Source organism: Elgaria multicarinata, chromosome 5 (assembly GCF_023053635.1).
Source record: "Elgaria multicarinata webbii isolate HBS135686 ecotype San Diego chromosome 5, rElgMul1.1.pri, whole genome shotgun sequence".
NCBI classification, from domain to species: domain Eukaryota; kingdom Metazoa; phylum Chordata; class Lepidosauria; order Squamata; family Anguidae; genus Elgaria; species Elgaria multicarinata.
In genome coordinates this window covers 2,341,332-2,368,098 of record NC_086175.1, presented here as the reverse complement: position 1 = coordinate 2,368,098, position 26,767 = coordinate 2,341,332, and the positions used below count along the sequence as shown (strand labels likewise).

Below are 26,767 nucleotides of genomic sequence, written 5' to 3'. Positions count from 1 at the left end.
ACGACGGCACCACCTTCGAAGCCAGTCGTTCATCCGGAGTATTTTTCTTTCCCTTTCTAATCCTCTTCCAAGAACCGGGTGGATGGATGAGAAAACTACCTGGGCCCCAAAGTTCTTCAGTTTCCTTTCCAGAACTTCAAAGTCTGAAATGATTTCTTCGTAGCTCTGCTTGGCGACATCATATGTTCCCACATGGATGAGAAGAAAGGGGTATGTGTCCGTGGGCTTTATGAGCTTCGGTAACCCTTCAGTCACATCTCTAATCTGTGCTCCAGGGAGACAGCACACCTGGCGAGTCCATGGGTCTTCACGACATACTTGGGTTTCAATCCCACGCAGCAGGGAGTCTCCCACAACGACTACTCTTCTCTTCTTCTTGGTTGACCTGCCTTCTGTCTCTTGGTCACTGTTGCATGGTGTCTCCTGTACTTCTTCCTCTGCAAACTGTCCTTCAGTCTCATTCTCCAGAAGCTGAAAGCAGTTGCTTAACTCCAATGGCTCCACCGGTGCAGAACGCCCTCTAATTCCTCCTCTCCTAACTGTCACTCTTTTCCAGGGAGTTTCCTCTTCATTGGCTTTCCTCCCCTCAGCATACTCCACTTCTGCTTCAGCTGGCTGTTGTTCTTCAATCTCATGTGCTTCTTGTTGCTGTTGCAGTTCCACCGTTCGGTCTAAGAACTCCTCGACTTCTCTTATTCCTTGGAGGGTGGACACTCGCTGCTCAAGTCCTCTCACTTTTTCTTCCAAAAGTGCCACCAGCTTGCACTTGTTGCAGGTATACGCCATGTTGAGCTCAGGCAGAAACACGAACATTGCACACCCTTTGCAGGTCACCACCTCTAGGGACTCCTTTCCATCCATATTGTCGATTTCTGCTTTGTTTTTTTTCCTTTTTGGTTATAGTAGAATTGCCTTTGCTTTGTTCTGTCCTCTCTGAAGGTACACAACTATATGAGTATGTCTTAAGGGAAAGTAATCTTTTGGGTTTTTTTTTTTGCTTTTGTTTGGTGGTGGTTTTGTGGGGGTTTTTTCCCTTTATGTTTTTCTTTTTTTCCCCCACCTCTTTTTTATTTTTATTTTATTATTATTATTATTATTATTATTATTATTATTATTATTATTATTTTTAGAGGCCTCCCCTTTGGCCTCCCCTGCCGAACTCCTGTTTGCTCTTCCTGTTCGCTCGCTCCCTGGGAATCTGGCTTACTTTTATAGCTCCTACTTGAGCTGGGCCAGCTGCTCTTTCCTGCTTCTGCTTAGCTCCAAGTCAGGAACCAGAATGAGGTCACTGAAAGGCCAACAACAATCAACAGCAATTAGGCACTGATTGCTGAGTCCAACTGACAATCAGGCCACTCCCCCTTCAGCTCCTGCAGCAACTATCCACACCGACCCTCTCACTCAGCACTCAGGAGCACATGGCAAGCACACAGCCTCTTTGAATTGGCAGCCTCCTGGGTTTCCTTGAGGCTTCTCTTCTTCCCCTTTCTTTGCTCTCCTCTTCCCCTACACTCCCCCTGTCAAACTCCTGTTTGCTCTTCCTGTTCGCTCGCTCCCTGGGAATCTGGCTTACTTTTATAGTTCCTACTTGAGCTGGGCCAGCTGCTCTTCCCTGCTTCTGCTTAGCTCCAAGTCAGGAACCAGAATGAGGTCACTGAAATGCCAACAACAATCAACAGCAATTAGGCACTGATTGCTGAGTCCAACTGACAATCAGGCCACTCCCCCTTCAGCTCCTGCAGCAACTATCCACACCGACCCTCTCACTCAGCACTCAGGAGCACATGGCAAGCACACAGCCTCTTTGAATTGGCAGCATCCTGGGTTTCCTTGAGGCTTCTCTTCTTCCCCTTTCCTTGGTCTCCTCTTCCCCTACACTCCCCCTGTCAAACTCCTGTTCGCTCGCTCCCTGGGAATCTGGCTTACTTTTATAGCTCCTACTTGAGCTGGGCCAGCTGCTCTTCCCTGCTTCTGCTTAGCTCCAAGTCAGGAACCAGAATGAGGTCACTGAAATGCCAACAACAATCAACAGCAATTAGGCACTGATTGCTGAGTCCAACTGACAATCAGGCCACTCCCCCTTCAGCTCCTGCAGCAACTATAAACACCGACCCTCTCACTCAGCACTCAGGAGCACATGGCAAGCACACGGCCTCTTTGAATTGGCAGCCTCCTGGGTTTCCTTGAGGCTTCTCTTCTTCCCCTTTCCTTGGTCTCCTCTTCCCCTACACTCCCCCTGTCAAACTCCTGTTTGCTCTTCCTGTTAGCTCGCTCCCTGTTTGCTCGCTCCCTGGGAATCTGGCTTACTTTTATAACTCCTACTTGAGCTGGGCCAGATGCTCTTCCTTGCTTCTGCTTAGCTCCAAGTCAGGAACCAGAATCTTTAGGGGAGGCTTGCCCACACTCCCAAATGTGCCAAAAATTTTAGATGAAGGAAGTTTGACAGTCCTAGGCAGCACATGGCATCCATTTCATCACCTGCAGATTGATTTGCCCAACCTACATATATACAGTACGTTAGTGCCAAGCCTAGAGCTCCCTACTGCTGACTTCTTTTGCACCCAAGCAGGGGTCCACACGACATTTTGCTACCTGAGGCCCTCCTCCTCCATCTGGGCTGGCAGCTGAATCTTACTTCAACACTGGCAACTGGGCAGTGTCTTCACTGCACGCAACAGTGCAGTGCAGGTGTGGCAAGGTGCATGGAGGTGTTCTTACCAGGCATAGAGGCTGCCAGTGTTTCAAGCAAGAACAGCAAGATCTCCAGGGGGAATAACTGCATCATTGACACATACACCCAGCACTATGAAACAGTACAACTAGAGAGGTAGAGTTACTAAGGTAATACTGGCTATGAATGGGAGTGGATCAGCTCTCTACATTATTGCCCAAGGTACTTCCACACACACAATTTTATTTATTTAAATCTTTTAGATCTCAGGGTGGGATGCAATGAGAAGCCACTGTGGGTGACTTCCCCTGTGGGACTTCTTGTGGCAGTGGTAGCTGTCATTTTGAATATTCAGGGCACAGCAGGAGTTTCGTGTTACGCGTGAATCTAGAGAGGGTTGTTGGGGTGGTTAACAAGCCACTTGCAACCCCCAAACAGCCCATGGGTTCTAGGTGGCTTGTTAACCACCCCAGCAACCCACCCTCACTGGTCTCATGCATAACAAGAAGTCGTGGAGGCAGGGGCTTGGACTGGCAACTTGGCACCCATGAGCGCCCTAACCCAGCATGGCTAATAAGCCATGGTGGGCTGAAGTGATTGTGCAAATCAGGTCACAGAAATTCACTATGGCTGATTTAAGCAGGAGAACAAAGGCCACGCCAGTAAAGAGAAGCCTCATCATGTGGAAGTGCCTCTATCCAAAGAATGTGTTGGGAACCTTTGGCCTGCAGAGGCCTCCTGGGAAGCCCCTCCCCCTCCCCCTCCCCTCTCTGCCCTCCCAGAGAAGGGCTGGGGATAGGAGAGCAGCCCTCGCCTGAGCTGCAGCGTTGAATCAGGTCAGGAAAGGTGCGGGCAGACCAGAGTTGGCTTCCAACTGAGTGCTCCTCAAGCTGCCACCTCAGTCTGCTTCTCTCTGCCCTCACCCTTCTTGGCTAACATATAGAATAGGGGAGTTGCACAACCATTTAATGGCTGCTGGATCAATGAAGCTCGGATGCAGGCAGGATATGATTTGAGTGATGGCTCAAGGTGAGGCGTGAAACACGGGAAGCAATAACATAATTCCTCTGAGTATGTGAAGAGTGCCTTGCCCTCCCACTGCTCAGGCAGGCATTTTTCACAAGGGGAAATGTTTGAGAAAACAGTAATCGCCACCCATCAAAAGCCACCGATGCTCATTTCAGTAGGCATTCTTTAGCCTTCAGTAACACGTAAGGCAACATTATTAACAATTAGCTATACCTAGAACTAATGTTTTGGATGGCTGTATTATTATTATTTGTAGAAAAAATGACACAATTTCTCAGCATGTTTGCTGATGGCAATTTTCATCTGACTAATGAAATATAAAATATATTGAAGTCTGGGTTGTGAATCATTAATGCATAATCTAACTATCATCACTGAGGTCTGTGTATTCTATTTTGTCATATACCCAGTAGTTCCAAGATCATAAGGAATATTCTTATGGTACATGTGGTATAAATATAGATAAGCATTACAAATTGCCACCTGGCATTCTGTTTTGTTTTTGCTGACCAGCAACAAACTCTGATGATAAACCAAGACTGAATGTGCTGTGCTCTACGAAGAACTGTGTTAGAGCAATCTCGGTTTCCCATACTCTAAGCCAGAAGCCGAGGTGGGGGACGTGATGGAGGTGGCCCAGGAGGGAGCCGTGATGGGGGAGGCCCAGGAGGGAGCTGCCTGCAGGGAGGAGGCTGCACTGGCTCTGGAGAGGATGGACTTCTTGCAGCAGGGTGGAGGGTGCATTGCTCGGAGGGCTTCTGAGGTGAACTGTATGAGATGACAGTCCCATCTGATTTCACTCTGGTGAAATTTATGCAGCGTCCCTGTGTAAGCAAGCAAACAAACAAACAAACAAACAAACAGAAGATTATTCTTCACAGCTGCCTAAATAATTCTGTCTGCTGATATTTTTTAGCAATGATTACTACTTAAACTGCACTGTTCAATGTGCAATGTAAACTAATGACCTCATTTTCCATAAACCTATGAATTCAGTGGGACCCTCAACCTCAACTCTGCAATGAAAGGCCTAATCCAAGGAGTTGTTGTATCACCAAGCAATCTTACAAACTGTGTTAAGTTAGCTTTGCAAGGCCTTTATGTCAGATATGCCAGTGCAAACTTTTATGGCCCATGTGGGCAGTCAGACCTAACGGACGTGCACAGCCCATGATTTATGACTCACTCAGCAATCCTCTCAAGCAAGCCACTTACACCTGAACCAAAGAACCACAGGCTTGAGGGTCCTGAACTGCAGACACAAGCACAAAAGCAAGGTATTCCACATGACAATCCTGCCAAAGAGGAATGCCTCTTCCTGCTTGGCACATAAGTATTTAAAGCAGTCTTCCCCACCACAGTGCCCTCCAGAAATTTTGGACTTCAACCTCCATCATCCCCAGCCAGCTTGGCCAATGGTCAGGAACATGAGGATTTGTAGTCATTGTTTGGTTTGATTTCTATAGATCTCATCTGAAATTATGTCTATGTGTTTAACATATGTACAGGAAGTCAGGCCACACTGACTAGCCCCAGCCCTGCCATCTGAGCCAGTGGGGTGTAGTGGCTAAAGTGTTGGACTGGGATCCGGGGGATCCGGGTTCTAGTCCCCAGTCAACCATGGAAACCCACTGGGTGACTTTGGGCCAGTCACAGACTCTCAGCCCAACATACGTCACAGGGTGGTTGTTGTTGTGAGGATAAATTGGAGAGGATGGTGATTACGTAATATGTCGCCTTGGGCTCTTTGGAGGGAAAAAAGCGGGATATAAATGCAATAACAATAATAACAATAATAAAATAATGATGTCCACTGGGAACATCTGTAGGAGAGAAACCTCTGCCTATAGTGTAAGCATGAAGGCTTCCTTGCTACACTCCAGGAGGCAGGTGAGTGGGTAGGGCTCCACTCTGCTCACACAATTTCTCTCCCCCCCCCTCAAGATTTTAAATGTTTTATTATTTTCTAAAACAATGTGATAGTATAAGTCTTTTGGCTGTCATAAGGGCTCTTATGGAAGGACATATTCACACCTCCTATAATGCAATGGATTGAGGATCTAATAATATTATCGACTTTTGAACTAGTGTTATATAGACACAATTTGCAAAAGGATAAACATACGGATATTTGGTCTGCTTTTCTTGAAACCTTGTATAACTCTCTCCCTTCTCCCCCTTTCCTCCCAGTTTACATGATGGAAATAATGATAATTATGCCCCCTCCCCATTTTCACAATGTATTTCTGTTTTGTTTGTTGATATTCACAATAATTTTTTTTCTAAAACAAACACTACAAAAAACAAGATTAAACATCAACATACAAAACATACACAATTAAGATGGACTCCCAGCGAAAAATATGTAACAATATTTTCTTTTACTCTATAATTAAGAGTTTCCCTCTTTCTTTCATTTTAACATTTTCTTCTCATTCATTGAATCCAGAGATAAACACATTATTTTTTTCTAGTCCCTGCAAAAAGTCTGTGAAAGGTTCCATTCAGTTATAAACCTAGATGTTGACTTTTCTCTGATTATTGACGTAAGTTTTGCCATCTCCAACACCTTCAACAACCATTCATCTGTAGTAGGTAATATTGAGCCTTTCCATTTTTGTGCATATAGTAGTCTCACTGCCGTAGTCGTATACAAAAACAATGTCCCAAATCTGGTCATCCATTAAACCCAGAAGAAAATATTTCAGCTTCAATTGTATATTGGTTTTTAATATCTTCTGCATCAAAGAATGAATTTTTATCCGAAAAGTTTTGGCTTTTTTACAGTCTACCACTTATGATAAAATGTTCCTTCTTGGTCTTCACATTTCCAACAGGTTCCCAATACTGGTTGTGCTTTTTATACTGTATTTTGTAATTGTGCTTTTAACCTGTTGGTTGTTTTATTGTGGTTTTAATTTTTGTGAACCGCCCAGAGAGCTTCGGCTATTGGGCGGTATAAAAATGTAATAAATAAATAAATAAATAAATAAAATACATTTTTATACATTTTAGACAGTTTGGAAGGGGACATATACCATCTATACATCATCTTATAAAAGTTTTCTTTAAGACCAGAACTTAAAGTAAATTTTAAACCTCTTGACCACATATCTTCCCATTGGGCCATTGATACGTTATAACAAAAGTTTTGACCCCATTTTATCATACAATCCTTTCTTTTTCTTCCTCCATTTCAAACTTCAACAAAAATTTATACATTTTTGCAATAACATGTTCATCATTTTTACATAATGCCCTTTCAAATTCAGATTTTGTTTGTTCAAAACCAACTTTTTATCTAATTTAAACCTTTCCGACATTTGTAAATATGAAAACCATTGACATCTATGACATTCATTTATCAACCTTTCTCTTGTTTTTAATTTGTATTCACCTTCTACTAGTTCTAATATATCACAGTATGTTAACCAATTATGCAAACTTGACATCTCTCTTCTTTGGTGTGCTTCCTGCGCTGATAACCATAATGGTATTTTCTGATAAAACCTAAGCTTGTATTTATTTCATGTCCTCAAAATAGCCCGTCATACATAATGGCTATTAAATTCTACATTCACCTTAGTTTTGTCATACCACAAGTGACCATGCCATCCAAATCTCAATTCATGTCCTTCTAATTCCAATAGTCTTCTATTTTTCAACAATATCCATTATTTTATCCATACCAAGCAACAGGCAGAAAAATATAATTTCAAATCTGGTAAGCCCAGACTTCTTCTCTCTTTTGCATCCTGCAGTATTTTTGCTTGCCATATAAATCTAGATATATCTTTCTGCCACTGCTTGAATGGTAAATCCGATGTCACAATCGTAATTGTTTGAAACAAAAACAATATTCTTGGTAGAACATTCATCTTAGTTGTTGCAATTCCCCCCAACAATGACAGTTGAACCTTATCCTTATCTTTTTTAATCTTATTCCATACCTTAACATAATTATTATGAATCAACATACAATTCATATTAATCAGGGTAACACCTAAATATTTTACCTTCTTTTCAATCTTAAAACCAGTTTTTTCCAACCAGTTTTATTTGCTCTTGAGATTTCATATTTTAATTAGCATCATAGTCTTCTGTTTATTAAGCCTAAAACCCGCTACCACACCAAATTCTTTCAATTTATTCATCAAGATTTCAATTCCTTTTAAGGGCTCTTCCAAAGTAAACACCAAATCGTCCACAAAGGCTCTTAACTTATATGTTTCTTTTTAAATCTTCCCTCCTCCAATTCTTTCATCTTATGTCTCTATTTAGTACTTCTAATACCAAAATAAACAACAAAGGCGACAATGTCTTGTCTTGTTCTTCTTTTGTATTTCACATGGTTTTGTCAAATGTCCATTAATAATTATTTGTGCATTTTGTGAAGTGTAAATTGATTTAACCCATTTTGTAAAATTTACTCCAAAATTCATTTCTTACAAGATCTTACATAAAAAATTCCAATTAAAATGTCAAAGGCCTTTTCTGCGTCCAAGAAAATTAGTGCAGCTTGTTTTTCAGGGTGCTTTTTGAAATACTCCAAAACATTCAAAACAGTTCTAACATTATCTCTCAACTGTCTTTTAGGTAAAAAAATAACTTTGATCCTCATGAATAAATTATTGTAGGATTTTTTTCAGTCTTTCCACTAATATCATTGTAAACAATTTATAATGGTTATTCAGCAGTGATACTGGTCTGTAGTTTTTTGTCCCTCTTTTGGTAAAAGCTGTCTTCCATGTCTCAGTTATCCTCCCACTTTTCAGAACAGAATTCATCACATTTTGTAGAGGTTGTAAAAGCTTCTTCTCAAAACTCTTGTAATATAAACCTGGCAATCAAGTTTATTTCCCCAAATTTTAAAGCAGGGAATGATCCACAACTCATCTGTCCTGCTCTGAGGAGTCACTCTAAGACAGCCAAGCCCAAGCAAATCCCAGGCTGTCATGAGCCTGTGGTTCCTAGTGGTGTTGCTGTTGGGAAAATATGAGTTGCGAGTTGGTGTGCATAACAACCAGCCACTAAGCATGTTCACCACACCTCATGAAGAATGTGCACATAATTTGCCTGTGAGGAAGGAATTGTGCACATTTCTTGGCCAATATGCAAGCTGTGGGAAATGTGCCTATCTGGCCAGAGATAGCCTAGCTACAGTTATCCATGCTCTGATAACCCCTAGTTTGGATTACTGCAATGCATTATACGTGGGGCTGCCTTTGAAAACGGTCCAGAAACTTCAGCTGGTACAAAACAGGGCAGCACGTTTACTAACAGGGACTGGCCAGCGAGATTACATTATGCTAGTCCTTTTACAACTTCATTGGCTGCCAGTCCAGGTCCGGGCCCGGTTCAAAGTGCTGGTATTGACATTCAAAGCCCTAAATGGTTTGTGGCCAGGTTATTTGAAGGAACGCCTCCTCCCATATGTACCTGCCCAGACCTTAAGATCATATACAGGAGCCCTTCTCCGTGAGCCCCTGCCAAAGGAAGTGAGGCAGGTGGCTACTAGGAGGAGGGCTTTCTCCGCTGTGGCAACACGGTTGTGGAATGAGCTCCCCAGAAAGGTCTGCCTGGCGCCTACACTGTACTCCTTTCGTCGCCAGCTGAAGACCTTTTTATTCTCTCAGTATTTTAACACTTAATTTTAACTTAAATTTAAATTTTACTGTTCTAACTCTGTATTTTAATCTTATATCAATTTTGCTGCGTGGTTTTATCCTGGTTGTACTTTTTATACTGTATTTTGCATTTGTGTTTTTAACCTGTTGGTTGTTTTATTATGGTTTTAATTTTTGTGAACCGGCCAGAGAGCTTCAGCTATTGGGTGGTATAAAAATGTAATAAATAAATAAATAAATAAATAATCAATCTCATCAGGTTTCTGTATGTTCTCTGGGCAATATACAGAATCCCCAACAGATCATGAGGAGTGTACACATCTCGACAAGGTTTTGGACATTCTCCAGACATTATGCATAATCTCCAACAGCCCTTGGCAAATGTGAATATCATGATTTCATTTTGTAATTTTTGGGCAACATCCATAGTTTCCAACTAGGATCTCAATAGGATTTACACGTTGTTGTTGTTTTTAATCAATATATCTTGGGAATGTGCATATCTTCAAAGGTTTTTTTTTTTTACATTCTGTGGGTAATATGCACATTCCCCAGTCAATATGCATAGCCTCCAAGAAACATTCCATTGGTTTCTATTTCTAGTTTAGAGCAATCCATTATTCACAGGCCACTGTCTAATTTTATGCAACCTTTGGCATCCTGTTATGGTTTCTGCATATTGCCCAGAGAATGTAGTAAAACCTGTTGAAATACCAAAATTTAGATTTAATTTTCCACCTTGGTCAGTTTTGGGATCTTCCTGTCTGCAGCCTCTCTCCAAATGAATTTATTTATTTATTTACATTTATATAATGCCCCATAGCCGAAGCTCTCTGGGTGGTTTACAAAATGGATGGCATTAGGTTCTTGACATATTAAGCTGGATAGGGCTCCTCCCACAGCCTTGGTGGTCAGAGATGTGTGGCGTATTATGTCATGTCAATTACAGTTTGACCCATTTTCCCATGCTAAATTGACTTTATGGGGAAATCCAGATTTAAAAATCGAAAAGATAATGTTTTTGTGGCAAACCTGGACAGACAGACCCTGGATCAATTTTTACCCTGGATCAATTACTGGGAGTTTCTAATGAGTTTTTGCTATTTTCAGCTTTGTAAGATAAATTTGAATTGTCTGCCATAACTGAACTGCAGTACTTTCAATTACAACATTTGTTAGAATCTAGATTTGGCCTGGTGGCTTTTACTGCCTCGGAGTCTCCTTTGCTTTTGGAAACACTTATTGAAGCTGACCAGGTATATCAACACATGATTCATGTTTGTAAATACTTATTATCAGTGAATAAATATGATAGGAATGGAACAGGAAATTGGAATGTCCTATTTTGTCTAATCAGTGGACTGCTGTTTTGCATGTCTACGGACTGAAGATTGAAGACCTAACAACACTAGCAATAACTGAAAGAGTGGTATACAGGCGCCATTCACGAATGGATTTATATTTGAGTATTTGGTCTACCTTTACTGAAGTTTATGCACAATACCCCTTTTTCCTCTTTTTAGAATATTGTCATATTTGAAACTGAGGCTATTAAACTATGTATTTAAACTTGTGGGTTTTTGTTTGTTTGATTGTTTTGTTGAAAGTTATAATACAAAATTGATTGAAAAAATCCTGTTGAGGTAGACACATTCTTTCCCAAGGCCAGTTGGAGAGAATATATATTGACTGGGAAATGAACACCATTTCCTTTTCATGGTCAGACTATGAGCTTCTCTAAACGAGTGATTTATTGCACACTCGTGATTAGCCACTCACAAATGTTTGTGAGTTCATTACATGATGTCGTCAATGTCCAGGACATCTCCCATGCTATCTCCCGGTAATTGTGCTTTAAAAAGATCGGAGGTAATGCAGTAAAATTATTTCTGGGATATTGTGGGATATCCCCAGTGTGTAAAGTTAGCATTGTGCTATAGTTCCACCAGTAGATGGCATTGTTTCATTAAACACAATGGAGCCTGGCCGAGAAGTGAAGTATTTAATTCAAAATCACATGGTCATGTGTAAAGGAGCACGTTGTGAATGTGGAAAGAATGAGAAGGATGAAAGCACCAGTAAGGCTGTGTTGTTTTTCCTATGTGTAGAGAAGCTAAAAGTGCACTTTCTCCATGAGGTGTGGTGAATGTGTACAATGGCTGGGTGTTAAGCACATTAACCAGAACACTTGAGAACTACAAACTCAATCACTGCTTTTAAAACTCAGCTAAAAACTTTTCTTTTCCCTATAGCCTTCAAATATTGAGTTTGTTCTGACTCTATACTGTTAGCTTCACCCTACCCGGTGCCTGTTTACATTTCCCTGTGCCTGTTTGCATTCTCCTTCCCTCTTTATTGTTTACTACAACTTATTAGATTGTAAGCCTATGCGGCAGGGTCTTGCTATTTACTGTGTTATCTGTACAGCACCATGTACACTGATGGTGCTATATAAATAAATAATAATAATAAATAATAACCACTCAATGCACATCACCCCTAATATTGCAACCAGTCAACACCCACAGAGGCTTGCTGGACCATGTGGGATGCAGACTGTAGATATGCCTGGGAGTTGTTGAATGGACCATCAGTGCAGATCTGAGGATTATCATGCTAATTCACAGTAAACCAAGTGGTCACTCTGTTCTAGTTGACTGGCCTCAAAACAGTGCTATTACCTTTGCAAATTAAAATGGTTCATGCTACGTAGACAAGTTTGGACTGAATTATATGTTTAATTCATTTCTACATTAAAATTTATTAATACTGCCAAGAAATATTCTAGTTGCTTTACCTCAAGTAGAGTGGAACACCCTGGTGTAATCCACATGAGTGCAAGAAGGACTGGAGGAGAGGGGTATGTGAAGAGACTCCAACGTAATCAAATGAGTCAACGACACAGCAATAGTGCTTCTGATTGCTATATAAATAAAAAATTACTTCTTCAACTCTGCTAATGCCGATTTTTAAAAACCAGGAATTAAGATCATGTTAGTTTCATACATTATTAGCTCTATTACATTTTACCTCACTCAAGCACCAGTCAAAAATATATTCATAGTATATGAATATATTTCATATATTCATGAAAGGGATCCCCTAGATCACTTTGTGTTACTTCAATTACCACTTGATAATTGGATAGTTATCAAGATGGATAATTTAAAGGCCAAGTTCTGTATTTGTCTTGGAAGATACAGCTGGTTGGAATGTCTGACATATACCCAGCTTGGTCATCAGCATATGTAGATGAGAGTCAGTAAGCCTGAGTCTCATCTACTTTGCACCGGAAAATTCATAGTAGACAAGACTTTGGAAAATCAAAACTGCAGCCTTGAAGATGAGCTGAATATAGCAATAAAACCTATCAGGAAAGGTTACCATGTTTGGGGCTATTTCATTTAGGGGGAAAATGGTGAGTAATGGGGGAACGTGATAGAGGTATATAAAATTATTCATGGTATGGAGAAATGGGATAGAGAGAAGCGTTTCTCTCTCTCTCATAATGCTAGAACCAAGGATCATCCGACTAATGTGAATGGTGGGAGATTCAGGCCAGATAAAAGGGAAAACATCTTCACCTGTGCATAGTTTAACTCCTGAATTTGCTACCTCAAGATGTATCGATTGCCACCAACTTGGATGGCTTTAAAAGAGGACTAGGCAAATTCATGAACCTATCAATGAGCCTTTCTACACAAGGCATTTATTGTATTCATGTGATTCCTCCCTCAAGGTAGTTTGTAGGTGTTTTACATCCTCCTCCAGGGCCTCTTCCATTCTTTGCAACCATTATAGTGGGTTTTTCCGCCTCCTCTGATGAGGAATATCTGATATTTCTGTGAATGTCTGCATGGAACTGTAGTATCCCCCATCACTACTGCATTGCACTTCCTTGAAATACTGGCAATTTGTTCTCAAAAGTTTCATCCTCGTCTTCTCCTTGATTGAGTGATCGGTAGTAGATTCCAATTATCATGGTTTTTTAATTCCTTGTCCCATTTATTTTAATCCAGATGCTCTCGATGGGGCTCCCAAGCTCATCAGCCTGTCCACTTCAGTTGAGTATGGATCGGGGTAGGTGTAGAACCTGTACTGGATGGGATTGCACTCCCCCATTAAGTTTAAAAGCCAATGACTTGGCTGAAGCAACAGAGAGTTACATGACAAACTCATGAGAAGATTAAATTCAAATTGCAGTTCTGTCACAAATATTGGGTGCTCTTTGGCAAATCACTAAGGCCCAATTCACATAATATTACTGACAAGTCATATGATTCCTTACTGCCTGCACACTTTCCTCTATTCTGGGTAAAGAACCAAATTCTTTTCTCAATCAGCAAACTAGAAACAATAGTGAGTTAGGGAAAAATTGTCACAGGGCTCTTTGATGAGAATGAATGATAAAAAGGTGCAGAAATGTATGAAAATGCTGGCAAGCAAAGCATGTTCAGAGCATGAAACGCAGAACAAGTATAATCCCAAGAGTGATGCTTGCACAAATTCTGAAGGACTCTGAATATAGGTGCTATTGGACTGGCACCCATCAATGACTGATTTATTAATTTCAGTCATCTGATTATTATAGTACTGAACCAAGAGAAAAAAAAATCTTTTTATCATTGATGTGCTATATCTCTGACTAGAACACTCAGAAATCACCATCAGAGAACATCAGGAAACATTAAGACAATGTCATTGATACTATGCAAACGTATCAAGCTTGGAGACATGTAAGTCAATTATATAACGGTAGCAGAGGTCTAGACTGAAAAACACTGAAAGAGAGCAATGAAGCTCCCCCAATGATTAAGCTATTATATCTAGAAAGTTGTCATTTTTTAAAATTGCTCGAGACACTCATAAGCCCTGCAGGAATTGTGTAGCATTTTAAGGCAGCTGCTGATCACATGTGACTCACAAATTCATGAAAGATTAAATAAATTATTGGAGAAGTCTATCAACAGATATTAACTATGATACCTCTGAATATCAGAACGTGAGGTCAAGCAATGGGGGAAGGGCTGTTGCCTGAATGCCTGAGTTGTGGACCTCTCGGGGCCAAATGAGAGGAGACGACATCCATCCAATTAGCAATAGATTGAAGGGCTTTTAAAAAGCAAATAGCAAAGGTGGGGTTCCCAATCCCCCTGGAATGGGGGATAAGGGGCTTCAACTCTTTGCACTCCATTGTGGTCCTGGTCCAGAGAGGGTTCATACCTGCTATTGACTTTTCAAAAGTCATTCATGGAATTGCTAATTGTATGAATGGCAATCTCATCTAGTTGGCCCTCAGAGTCATCTGGGTGTTGTAAACAAGATGCCAGAGTAGCTGAATAATAATAATAATAATAATATTTCTTACCCACCTCTTCATTTCGATTGAGGCAGGGAGCAGCAGTAAGTATAAAATACATAAAATACTGATTAAAAACATAGTATACATTGTTAAAACATCCTAAAAAATCCTAAAAGCATCCTAAAATTCCACTAATAATAATAAATTTATTATTTATTTGATCGAGCAGGGCTCTTCTTATGTTCTCAACCTGCTACTGGCCCTGGAGTCATGGCTGGAATAAGGAGCAGATCAATTTGGGTAGTATTTCCCCCCCTGCTCTGCAGTTATCTGCTGTTACTTACCTCATGCTATTTTCTTTCTTACTCTAAAGGAGGTGCAGAGCACCTGTTCTGGATAAGAAACAAATAGATCACTTTTTGGTAATGAAAATTACAGACTCAGGGCCCCTTATCTGGATCAGGACTATATAAATAAATAAATAAATAAATAAATAAATATAAGGACCACAGCAGTTGGCAAAGGATCAAAGTCCCCACCCCTAAGAACGTAAGAAGTGCCCTGATGCTGGATCAAACCAAGGGTCCATCTAGTCCAGCACTCTGTTCACACAGTGGCCAACCAGCCATCGGCCAGGTATGAACAAGCAGGACATGGTGCAACAGCACCCTCCCACCCATGTTTCCTAGCAACTGGTGCACACCAGTTTATTGCCTTGAATACTAGAGATCATAGAATCATAGAATCATAGAATAGCAGAGTTGGAAGGGGCCTACAAGGCCATCGAGTCCAACCCCCTGCTCAATGCAGGAATCCACCCTAAAGCATCCCTGACAGATGCTTGTCCAGCTGCCTCTAGTGTGGGAGAGCCCACAACCTCCCTAGGTAACTGATTCCATTGTCGCACTGCTCTAACAGTCAGGACGTTTTTCCTGATGTCCAGCCGGAATCTGGCTTCCTTTAACTTGAGTCCATTATTCCGTGTCCTGCACTCTGGGAGGATCGAGAAGAGATAGCACACAACCATCAGGGCTAGTAGCCATTGAACCTCCAGGAATTTATCCAACCCCCTTTTAAAGCCATCCAAATGGGTGGCCATCACTACATCTTGTGGTAGTGAATTTAATCTCCTTGTCATAACTGGAATTTGAATTTATCCAGTTGTTGTGTTTCTCAGAAAACTCCTGCTTTCAATGGGAGGCAAATGACTGAGGCTTGCTAAGTAATCGACAAAGCTTTTATTATGCAACAAACGTCTCTTCTACCTGAAGAGAGTCTAACTTCTTGGAAACGTCCCCCTAGGCAAAACTATGCAAACTAAACAAGACAATTGTCTGCTCAAGAAGAATAGGAAACCACTTCCCAAACACCTGTAACTTCAGGGAGCCTGGTGCGGAGCAGGTGCTCATGTGCTCATCATGTTAAATGGAGGAATTATTTCTGAGTAGCCATGCAAACATCCACCCTCATGCCCCTCTTTCTCCTAAGCCTGATATTGTGAATGACTGAGCAGCAGCAGTACTACTAGTTCTAATAATATCAGACCCACAGCTGGTCTTACATCTCCTTACCCCCTATAGATGTGGCTGTCTGAAGAAGGGGGGGCCAGGAAAGGAAGACGAGAGAGAGATATGTTTATAAAGCACAGATCCTTCCTACTAGTAGTAATAATCACTGCCCCGATTATGGCCCTGAATGACTGAGAGGAACAGCACCACCACCACCACCGAAGAAGCCTGCGCTGCTTTCCTCCCTGAGCTGTGGCTGCAGCCCAGAGAGGGCAGGGAAAGAAGACAGAAAGAGGGAGAGAGAGAAGTGCTTACAAAGCACCGATTCTTCAATCTTTTTAACTGACCCCAATGTCATGTATAGCCCTACTGCTCCTATATTGGGAGCAGGTTATGCAGGTAATCAATCAGAAACAGATTTAGACTCAGAAGACGCGAGCCAGACACCAGGCAGTTAGAGCCAGTGGGGGAGGAGGCTTCAGCTGAGAATCTGCCCCCTTCAGAGTCTATCTCTTCAAGGCCAAATTCTATGCCTTCAGTAGACAGGGCATCAACTTCCAGCGGTGGGCATTCAGAAACCTTACTTGATGCTAAGAATCGCCAGAAACTAAAACGTTCATCAAAGTTAGCGGCAAAGAGACAGGCGGACAGATTGCATGAAAAATAGCCCACGCATCAACCACCTTGAAATTTTGGATATTTGAAAAGCCTTTTCTTTTCTTTGAATGGACAATTGTCTTGCTTAGTTTGCATAGTTTTTGCCTAAGGGGGAGTTTCACAGAAGGTGTCTAGTTTGTGCTACACAAGTGTTTATTGCTTGCAATAAAGCTTTGTAAATTGCCTAGCACTTTGCCTCATTTGTCTCCCAGAGAAAGCTGGAGGCGCTGCAGTACACGACACCCAGAATAGTTGTTTTTAACGGATTGTCTGTTTTTGTTTGTATTTTATGCTTTTGAATATTGTATATTTGTTTTTAATGTTCACTGTTTTTAACTTCTGTAAATGGCCCATAGAGCTTCGGCTATGGGGCAGTATATAAATAATAATAATAATAATAATAATAATAATAATAATAATAATAATAATAAAAATAAAAATAATAATAGGATTGCAGCCTTATTCTGAGTGCTGTGTGTCTTTCTGTCTGTGAGAGTTTGTCTAAACCTTATTTGTTCTCCATGTTTTCATCACTAAGGCTGCAGTCCTACACCCAAATTATTGAGGGACAGTTGTGTCATATCTGAATGCACTATTGCCCATTTTTGAGATAACTTGTTTAGATTAGAGCTACGGTTCAAATGAAACATCAGACATTTTGATCAGAACATGTTTTTGACTACCTGTGGTGTTCATTTAGCTGCAAGGATCTATTCTGCCTTCTTCTTCTTATGGAAAATAAGTAATACCAGGGATCACACTCAGCACTTTTAAAGAAATCCCTCTTTGCCTCCTACTCTCCTTGAATGTATCCATCTGTACTGAACAATTAAGGCTGCAATTCTACACCTAACTTCCTGGTTGTAAGCCTCATTGAACTCAATGACACTTACTTGTTAGGAGTCATGTATGGGATTGCATCAGAAAATCAGGGCAGATATTTTTCAGAAGGAAATGATGGAGTTTTCCAAAAAGACTGAAGAACACTAGAACTTGAGAAAGAAAATGCTGACTTTTTCAGTTGAGGTTTTTGGTCAACCAGAATTTTGGGAATTTCCTGTGTGTGTCTGTGTGTGTGCGCGCTAAAATGCAAAGTGCAGCAGAATTTTTAAAGACAGAAAACAGTTGCTATGGAAAATCTTGGGAAGCTGGGAAATCTTTCACTGCTTTGCAGCCTTCTGCACAGCCCAGTGCTATAAGGAGGTCATGACCTCCCCACCCCCCACTCTAGACAGCTCAACCCTGGCCTGTCCCTCCTTAACAGGCAAAGAGAGAGAAAGGCAAAGTACTGATCTGCACACAGATTCTTTAGTCACACTTGTGACTGGCCAATCACGGATCTTTGCGGGTCATTTTGACAACGCAGCAACCCTTCTGCACGTCTCCCACTCCCTCTGTTGTTTTTCCCACTCCAAAATAAAATCCAGTTCTTCTTGGCTATAACAATAATTGGCGTTATTTTCTGCTGAGTGCAGGAGAAGTTGGGCTATAAAAACGCCCACTGAATGGGCCTTGTGGTTGCTTCTTGCTTCCTCTTTCTTCCCCATGCGATTCTGCCGGTCGCTCTTGTGGAAGAGACCCAGGAAGGAAAGCGACAGTAGGGAAACGTGATCCCCTCCCCCTTCTGAAAAAGCTCACAATGTTTTAACCATCACTGTAATGCTTGACTCATTGGTGCAAGACATGATGCACACTCTAAACTGTTGTCCTCCAACCATTTCTGCCATCACGTCCTGGATTTTATCACAATTTCTTCTATATTTTATGTTCTTTTGGCAGTGTATATATTTAGAGTGTGCAAAATTGGGCAGGTAGTGTGTGTGTTTTAAAACGATGTTTGCCAAGGCAAGCCTGCAGAGGTCTGAATCTGTGAATAATACATTGCTCTTACATAGGGTGACCAGATGCACTGGGACCAGATGCACATAGGGTGACCAGATGCAACCGGGACCGGCCCCCAATTCACCAGGGAAAAGCAAAGGGCTGGAAGGCGCATTCCTGGACTTCCAGGATGGCGTCTCCCAGTCCCCGCCTTCTCCCAGGGCCGATCTAGTCCTTCTAGCCGGGATGGGGAGCAAACATAGAATCATAGAATAGCAGAGTTGGAAGGGGCCTACAAGGCCATCGAGTCCAACCCCCTGCTCAATGCAGGAATCCACCCTAAAGCATCCCTGACAGATGATTGTCCAGCTGCCTCTTGAAGGCCTCTAGTGTGGGAGAGCCCACAACCTCTCTAGGTAGCTGATTCCACCGTCGCACTGCTCTAACAGTCAGGAAGTTTTTCCTGATGTCCAGCTGGAATCTGGCTTCCTTTAACTTGAGCCCGTTATTCCGTGTCCTGCACTCTGGGAGGATCGAGAAGAGATCCTGGCTCTCCTCTGTGTGACAACCTTTCAAGTATTTGAAGAGTGCTATCATGTCTCCCCCCAATCTTTTCTTCTCCAGGCTAAACATGCCCAGTTCTTTCAGTCTCTCTGCATAGGGCTTTGTTTCTAGACCTCTGATCATCCTGGTTGCCCTCTTCTGAACACGCTCCAGCTTGTCTGCATCCTTCTTGAATTGTGGAGCCCAGAACTGGACACAATACTGTAGATGAGGCCTAACCAGGGCCGAATAGAGAGGAACCAGTACCTCATGTGATTTGGAAGCTATACTTCTATTAATGCAGCCCAAAACAGCATTTGCCTTTCTTGCAGCCATATTGCACTGTTGGCTCATATCTACAACAATTCCAAGATCTTTCTCGTTTGTAGTATTGCTGAGCCAGGTGTCCCCCATCTTGTAACTGTGCCTTTGGTTTCTATTCCCTAAATGTAGAACTTGGCATTTATCCCTATTAAATTTCATTCTGTTGTTTTCAGCCCAGCACTCCAGCCTATCAAGATCACTTTGAAGTTGGTTTCTGTCTTCCAGGGTATTAGCTATCCCACCCAATTTTGTGTCATCTGCAAATTTGATCAGTGTTCCCTGCACCTCCTCGTCCAAATCATTAATAAAAATGTTGAAGAGCACTGGGCCCAGGACTGAGCACTGCGGCACCCCACTCATTGCCTCTCCCCAGTTTGAGAAGGTTCCATTGATAAGCACTTTTTGAGTCCGATTCTGTAGCCAACTGTGAATCCACCTAATAGTTGTTCCATCTAGCCCATCTCATTTTTTGATAAGGTAACCTCCCTTGTGGACTGTGGGAATGCTGTGGACGTCATATATCTTGACTTTAGCAAAACTTTTGACAAAGTACCACATGACATTCTGATTAACAAACTAGCTAAAAGTGGGATAGATTGAACAACTATTAGGTGGATCCACAGTTGGCTACAGAATCGGACTCAAAAAGTGCTTATCAATGGAATCTTCTCAAACTTGGGGGAGGTAATGAGTGAGGTACCACAGGGCTCAGTCCTGGGCCCAGTGCTCTTCACATTTTTTTTAACGATTTGGACGAGGAGGTGCAGGGAATGCTTATCAAATTTGAAGATGACTCAAAATTGGATGGGATAGCTAATACCCTGGAAGACAGAAACAAACTTCAAAATGATCTTGATAGGCTGGAGTGCTGGGCTGAAAACAACAGAATGAAATTTAATAGGGATAAATGCCAAGTTCTACAACTAGGAAATAGAAACCAAATGCACAGTTACAAGATGGGGGACAGTTGGCTTAGCAATAGTACAAACAAGAAGGATCTTGGAATTGTTGTAGTTCACAAGCTGAATATGAGCCAACAGTGTGATATGGCTGCAAGAAAGGCAAACGCTATTTTGGGCTGCATTAATAGAAGTATAGCTTCCAAATCGCGTGAGGTACTGGTTCCCCTGTATTCAGCCCTGGTTAGGCCTCATCTTGAGTATTGTGTCCAGTTCTGGGCTCCACACTTCAAGAAGGATGCAGAGAAGCTGGAGCGTGTTCAGAGTAGGGCAACTAGGATGATCAGGGGTCTGGAAACAAAGCCGTATGAAGAGAGACTGAAAGAACTGGGCATGTTTAGCTTGGAAAAGAGAAGATTGGGGGGAGACATGATAGCACTTTTCAAATACTTAAAAGGTTGTCACACAGAGGAGGGCCAGGATCTCTTCTCGATCCTCCCAGAGTGCAGGACACGGAATAATGGGCTCAAGTTACAGGAAGCCAGATTCCAGCTGGACATCAGGAAAAACTTCCTGACTATTAGAGCAGTACGACAATGGAACCAGTTACCTAGGGAGGTTGTGGGCTCTCCCACACTAGAGGCCTTCAAGAGGCAGCTGGACAACCATCTGTCAGGGATGCTTTAAGGTGGATTCCTGCATTGAGCAGGGGGTTGGACTAGATGGCCTTTTAGGCCACTTCCAACTGCACTATTCTATGATTCTGTGATTCCTCTTTTGAAAGAGGAAGTAAACAACTTGCACGTTGCCCATTCAGTGGGCCATTTTGATCCCACTGCTTCTCCTGCACACAGCAGGAGATAGCAGCAACTTCTGTCTTTAAAAATAAGTCAGACTTTCTGGGGTGTTTTTTGTGGTGCAAAGAGGGCTAGAAGGCTTGGGGGGGGTGCGTGGCAGGCAGACGACATTGTGAGAGGGACCTGTGAAAATCCGTGAGTGCACAGTAACGAGTGTGGAATAAAAACACTTGTCTCATGGAGCTCTTAGTTTCTCAACAGCACCTCCCTCCCTCCCCCTCCCTCCCCCTCAGAGAAGAATAGTTTACAAGATTTTAAGAACATTATGGCTTATTTCCCTTGCTGCTCATGCTGGTCACATGCTGAGGAGATTGGCATAAATACCTCCAGCAACATGAATTGTCATGTCATGCGAACCTAATCAGGGTGGTTTGTTGCTGTGGCCAAAAAGCCACCCCAAACCCTACAACAGCTCATGGCTTCTGGGTGGCTTGTTGCCCATGGCTGGGTTCACGTGACGTGACAAGCCATGCTGCCAAGGGTAATTATGCAAATCCCCCGGGTATGCAGGGTGGTTACCAAGCCACTGTGGCTTATTAACTACCCTGGAATTTTGCAAACCGGATCAATACTAAAACTGGCGCTAAGAGCAGGGAAAGAGCTACACTACTGCGTTAAAGCGCTTTATAACAGTTTTGACAACTGTTGGGGCCCAGAACACACTCCATATACAGTTTTCAAAACATTTTCAAAGTGTTGTAAAGTGCGTTAAAGCAGTCGTATAGATTCCCCCACAGGGAAGGTCCCTCTTCCGCTCCAGCGTCCCACTTCCACGTCGTTCACACACTTGCAGCTCAGGACAACGGTGATAAGAATACTTATCTAAAGAACATAAATATTTTGTCTTCAAAAAGAAGAAAGTGATTAACGACGTCACGGATCCAGTAGGAAAAAGTCACTACTGTGAGTAAGTGAACAAACGGCTAAGTAAAGAGGCCTTCAAACAAGCTAAGAAAGCCAGACGGAGTTTCTGACTATCACCGGTCTGTACTGCCTAGTTTTGTAAATGTAGTATTCCAACTTAAAGAAGTAAATGAAGAAATAGATTATGAAGCTGTGTGAAGCAGACTTTTAGCAATCCAAGGCCTCATTAAGGGAGGCTGCTGGAGGCAAGGCAGTGAATAGCCCCACAAAGTTTACAACAGGCAGCTGCTCGGCTTGTTCGGTTTGTTTAATTCTGGTGGACCCCTCCAAACAAGAATTCAAAGGGTCGGAGGAGAATACATTAGCTCAATGCATGGGACAGCAGAGGAATATAGTCTCGGCTTGTTCTAATAACCCTTGTCTTAGCCACCCCAGATTTCCCTGGACCTGAGAAACCCATTTGGGTAATTTGGAGTCATATGTGAACTACACAAGAACCTGCTGACAGAAGGAGTCCTGACTCTGGGGAGTGGCGACTTCTATTTCCACTTAGTTTTTATTTGGACTTATGAAGACTTTTGCTTTTGCTTTGCTTTGGACAAAAGACATCCCCCCCTCCTTTTGGTCTCTAGTTGTTTAACAGTATAACTGCATTTGTGAATCAATTTGATCTATCCAGTTCCGTCTAACTTATAGCCTGATATAATGGTCTTCACTAGACAGGGATATAAGGAACAGGGTATCCCCCTAAGCCTTGGGAATTCATTAGATAAAAAGAAAAGGGGATAAAAGAAAATTACCAGCTTCTTCCCCCCTAAAGAAGGAGTAGATAATGAGGTTATACCCCTGTCGCCCCCTGAGCCTAGCTTAGACTGGTCTATTGACCACAGATGCTCCACGTATGCATTGGGCTCAGAAGAGTGCTCTACTAATTTGGCAATGGAGATGGAGGCTGCAGAAAATGCATCTGCAGCCAGTAGGGCAAAACAGGTGGAGGGAGGGAAGGTACTGGATGAATTTATGCTAATGCAGACAGATGAGCTGGCACAGCATCATACTCAACTAGAGAATGACCTCCCCTTAAACGCAATCGATCACAGTGAGGAGGAGGATAGTAACTCACTGTTTCAATGGGTTAAGGATATCTTAGAAGAAATGAAACTGATAAAAGCTTTTTTATATGAGTCCCTTGAGCTGCTCACAATATTAATTGAGTTAAATAAGATATCCAAAATCACAAGCAAACAAGCCGATTTAGATGTTATAACCCCCTCGGATGGTATCTCTGGTGAAATAAACTCTCTAAATGTGAAAATAAAGAGTTACTCTGAAAAGGAAAAAACACATCGGAGGGAAAATAAGAATAAACCATTAAACAAACAAACAAACAAAAAAGAGCAAAAATATTAAGAATCCCAAAAAAGCCAAAAAAACAGCAAGTAAGATGAACTATAACAACTTATTTAAACAGCTAGAAGAGAAGCCTAGACGTAATAAAAAAACATCCAGTTCTGAGAGAAAGACCTCAGAGCTAAGAAGCCATAAGGATGCCATTGTTACACATCATAATGTCACTTCTGCAGAAAACACTAAAGTCAAAGTCGGACAAGATCCATGGGCTGATGCCTTAATGAGCACCAACAGGAAGAGAAACCAGCCACCTCAACAATTTATACAGCCAAAGCCCAATGTGCACTGGGAGCTAAGATTATTTGCTCACACCTTAGTGTTTTGTGGCTATCCAAAACCAAGAGGTATGCTCCCGCAGAATGATCGCAAATTACATCTAATTAAAATCTTAAAAGCCATTTCTACTGATTTGCTTACTCCAACTAAAATTTTGAAGGTGGAATATTAGTTTTATAACTACACCCACGCGCGTGCCGTGGTGACCTTCAAGGATAGTATTATAGCTAAAAAGATATATGATAAGAGACTGGAAATATTGTCTCTGGGCATAACAGTAGCTAGATATTTTAAAAACATGACACATCCCCTATCACTGCTAGGTCTTTGCAAAGGTGGGACGTGTAAGTGCAACATAGCCCCCACTAGTGAAATAGTGAGTGAAGATGATCTCATTAATTTGGTCAAATTGCCAGAACCATTACCACTTCCAAACCAAGATGAAGACTGGCAGGTAAATTTGAAAGAGCTGGATGTAGATACTGATAGCTGGGAAAGAAATCAGGTAACTTTAGATAATCCCAATTTAAACTACAGGAATATGTGTGAAAATGCCGATACTAAATTCCAACAAATGGAAGTTGCCAGATCAGATAGAGCCAAGATTGAAATAAACACCCCATTTTTTAATCTTGGGGGAAATGTAGCAGGTGGGATGGCTCAGGAATGGACTGTAAACTTAGTTAGAGGAGGAAATATAGCTGATACAGAGGACATCTACCATGTACATTGATGGTGCTATATAAATAAATAATAATAATAATAATAATGAGGAGAGGGGAAGTTTGAGCGACCCTATTCAGCCCGCAAGAAGTGGTTGCCAAATAGCGGTTTTGGCGGAAATAAACTCACTAAAGGAAGCTGTAGAACGGGATACCCATCCTTTAGGATCAGTCATTCATCCCTCCCAACTTCCAATAAACAATCAAGCATGCTCCACTCCCGCTTGGGTGGCAATGAGATACCTAGATCCAGATGAGTTAGCGCCCATGGACCCATGCCCTTTGAGCCCGGCGCAACCAGCTAAGTTGGTACAGGCAGGTTGGAATCCAAATATCAGGTGCCACCCTGAAATGGATGACATCATAATAGAAGTAGATAGCGATCACCTGCCTGGTGTAGATGTTGATGTTGGGTGCGGAGTAAATAACTCTATATGACAGTTCAAGGAAACAGGAAATAATTATCCTTCTCAATTACATAACCAGCTTGAATCAACTGAAGAGGTTGTAGTATCGGCCAAAAGCCCACAGCAATCTACTATATTCAATCCAGCTACCTATGTAGACCTGCACTATGGAATGCTCTCATGGAATGTGGCTGGATGAGCAAATAAGATCCATGATAAGAAGATAGCCAGCTTTTTAAAGAAATACGCTATTATCAGTTTACAGGAAACTTGGATCTGTTCCAAATATACTAACGTTAGCCTTGATGGATTCAACCATTGGTTGAAACCTGCATGTAAGATGGCAAAATATGGCAGGCCAAGTGGAGGTTTAATTACTTATGTAGCAGCTAATTACAATATCAAATGTGCTGAGATAAGCAGAGCTAATCCCAATTTTCAATGTATTAATATAGCCAACTTGATCACCAAAACTAATTTTTACCTGATAAACATTTATATTCCACCTAAGAATTCTAAATATAAATCTGAAAAGATATGGGGGGATTTGGAGACATTTATTGAACAACTGGATTTTATAAATCAAGGAGCATCTATAATTCTGATGGGAGATTTAAATGCCCGTATTGGGTCAAATGAGGAGTGCCTTATGAGCAACCTCAATATGGATAACGTACAGTCTCAAATTTCTCCCTTAAATGCAGGTAGAGAATCAAAGGATAGTGTGATCAATGAATATGGGAAAGCCTTCTACAGCATAATTTTGAAATTTAACCTGTATATTCTTAATGGCAACCATCCTAATGACAGACCCGGCAAAATAACTTTTTTTGCTGGTTGGGGAGGAAGTGTTATAGATTACGTTGTTGTCTCCCCCGATTTAATTCCACACATAAATGGATTTGAAGTAATTTGCCATCCAGAGAGCGACCATTTTCCAATGTATTTATCACTTCTAGTGACTTCTAAGATATGCCCAACACAGGAAGAAAGTTCTAAGAACATCTCTAACTGTATTCTTCCTAAAAGAATCAGATGGTCTGTGCAAACGGAACACCAATTGCTGGGGATACTCTATGATGAGAAATGTCTACAACTACGTAGTAAAATTACCCATATGTCAGAACATAAAGATTTAATTTCACAGTTCTCTGAAATCTTACAGGCATTAGAACCTTTATTCCCTAAAGAAGCTTTTTCAGAATCACAGAAATCCAACTTTCCTGAGTGGTATGACAGGGAGTGCAAAATGGTCAAATCCAAATTACAAGCAGCGGCAAGAATAGCCTGCAAGACACAAGCTCCCAGATTAATTTATCCTTATTGTCAACTACGAAGTAATTACAAGAAATTATTAAATTATAAAAAGTCAATATATATTAGTTCGCAATGGAATGATCTCTTGGTGGCAGCCCAAAGTAGAGACTCCCAGCAATTCTGGAAGCTTATTAATAAATCGAGGTTAAATGGGCAATTATTGACTGAACCAAAAATTCCCTCACAGGTATGGGAAGACCATTTTAGAGATTTATTTAATGAACCCTCTAATAATAATTTCTTGGTGACTCCAACAAAGATTAATAGACTTACTCCCAAGTTGGGAGAGGATTTGCCAGCATGGGAGCCTGTCTCCCCTAGTGAGATCTGTGAAATAATTCCCACGTTAAAGAATGGGAAGGCTCCTGGCGCCGATGGAATTGTGGGTGAAGTCTACAAAGCGGCACCAAACTGGTGGGCCTCTATCCTCTCAGTCTTATTTACATCAATTAACGATAGCGGTTACTTCCCTCCTCAATGGAATATCAGCATAGTAGTTCCTATATTTAAAAAAGGTGATCCTAGCAAACCAA

The 26,767-nt window shown here is 41.6% G+C and overlaps 1 protein-coding gene across 1 annotated transcript in view; it reads right to left on the bottom strand.

Annotated features, from left to right (window-relative positions):
• Positions 1-4,269: 4,269 nt before the first annotated feature.
• Positions 4,270-26,767, bottom strand: part of ANTXRL (ANTXR like) — a gene marked incomplete at its 5' end in the record, with an annotated part of 91,154 nt that continues 68,656 nt past the window's right edge. The window contains one exon of the mRNA XM_063125887.1: positions 4,270-4,524. Coding sequence (XP_062981957.1) covers positions 4,297-4,524 — 228 coding nt within the window. The remainder of the gene's footprint in view (positions 4,525-26,767) is intronic.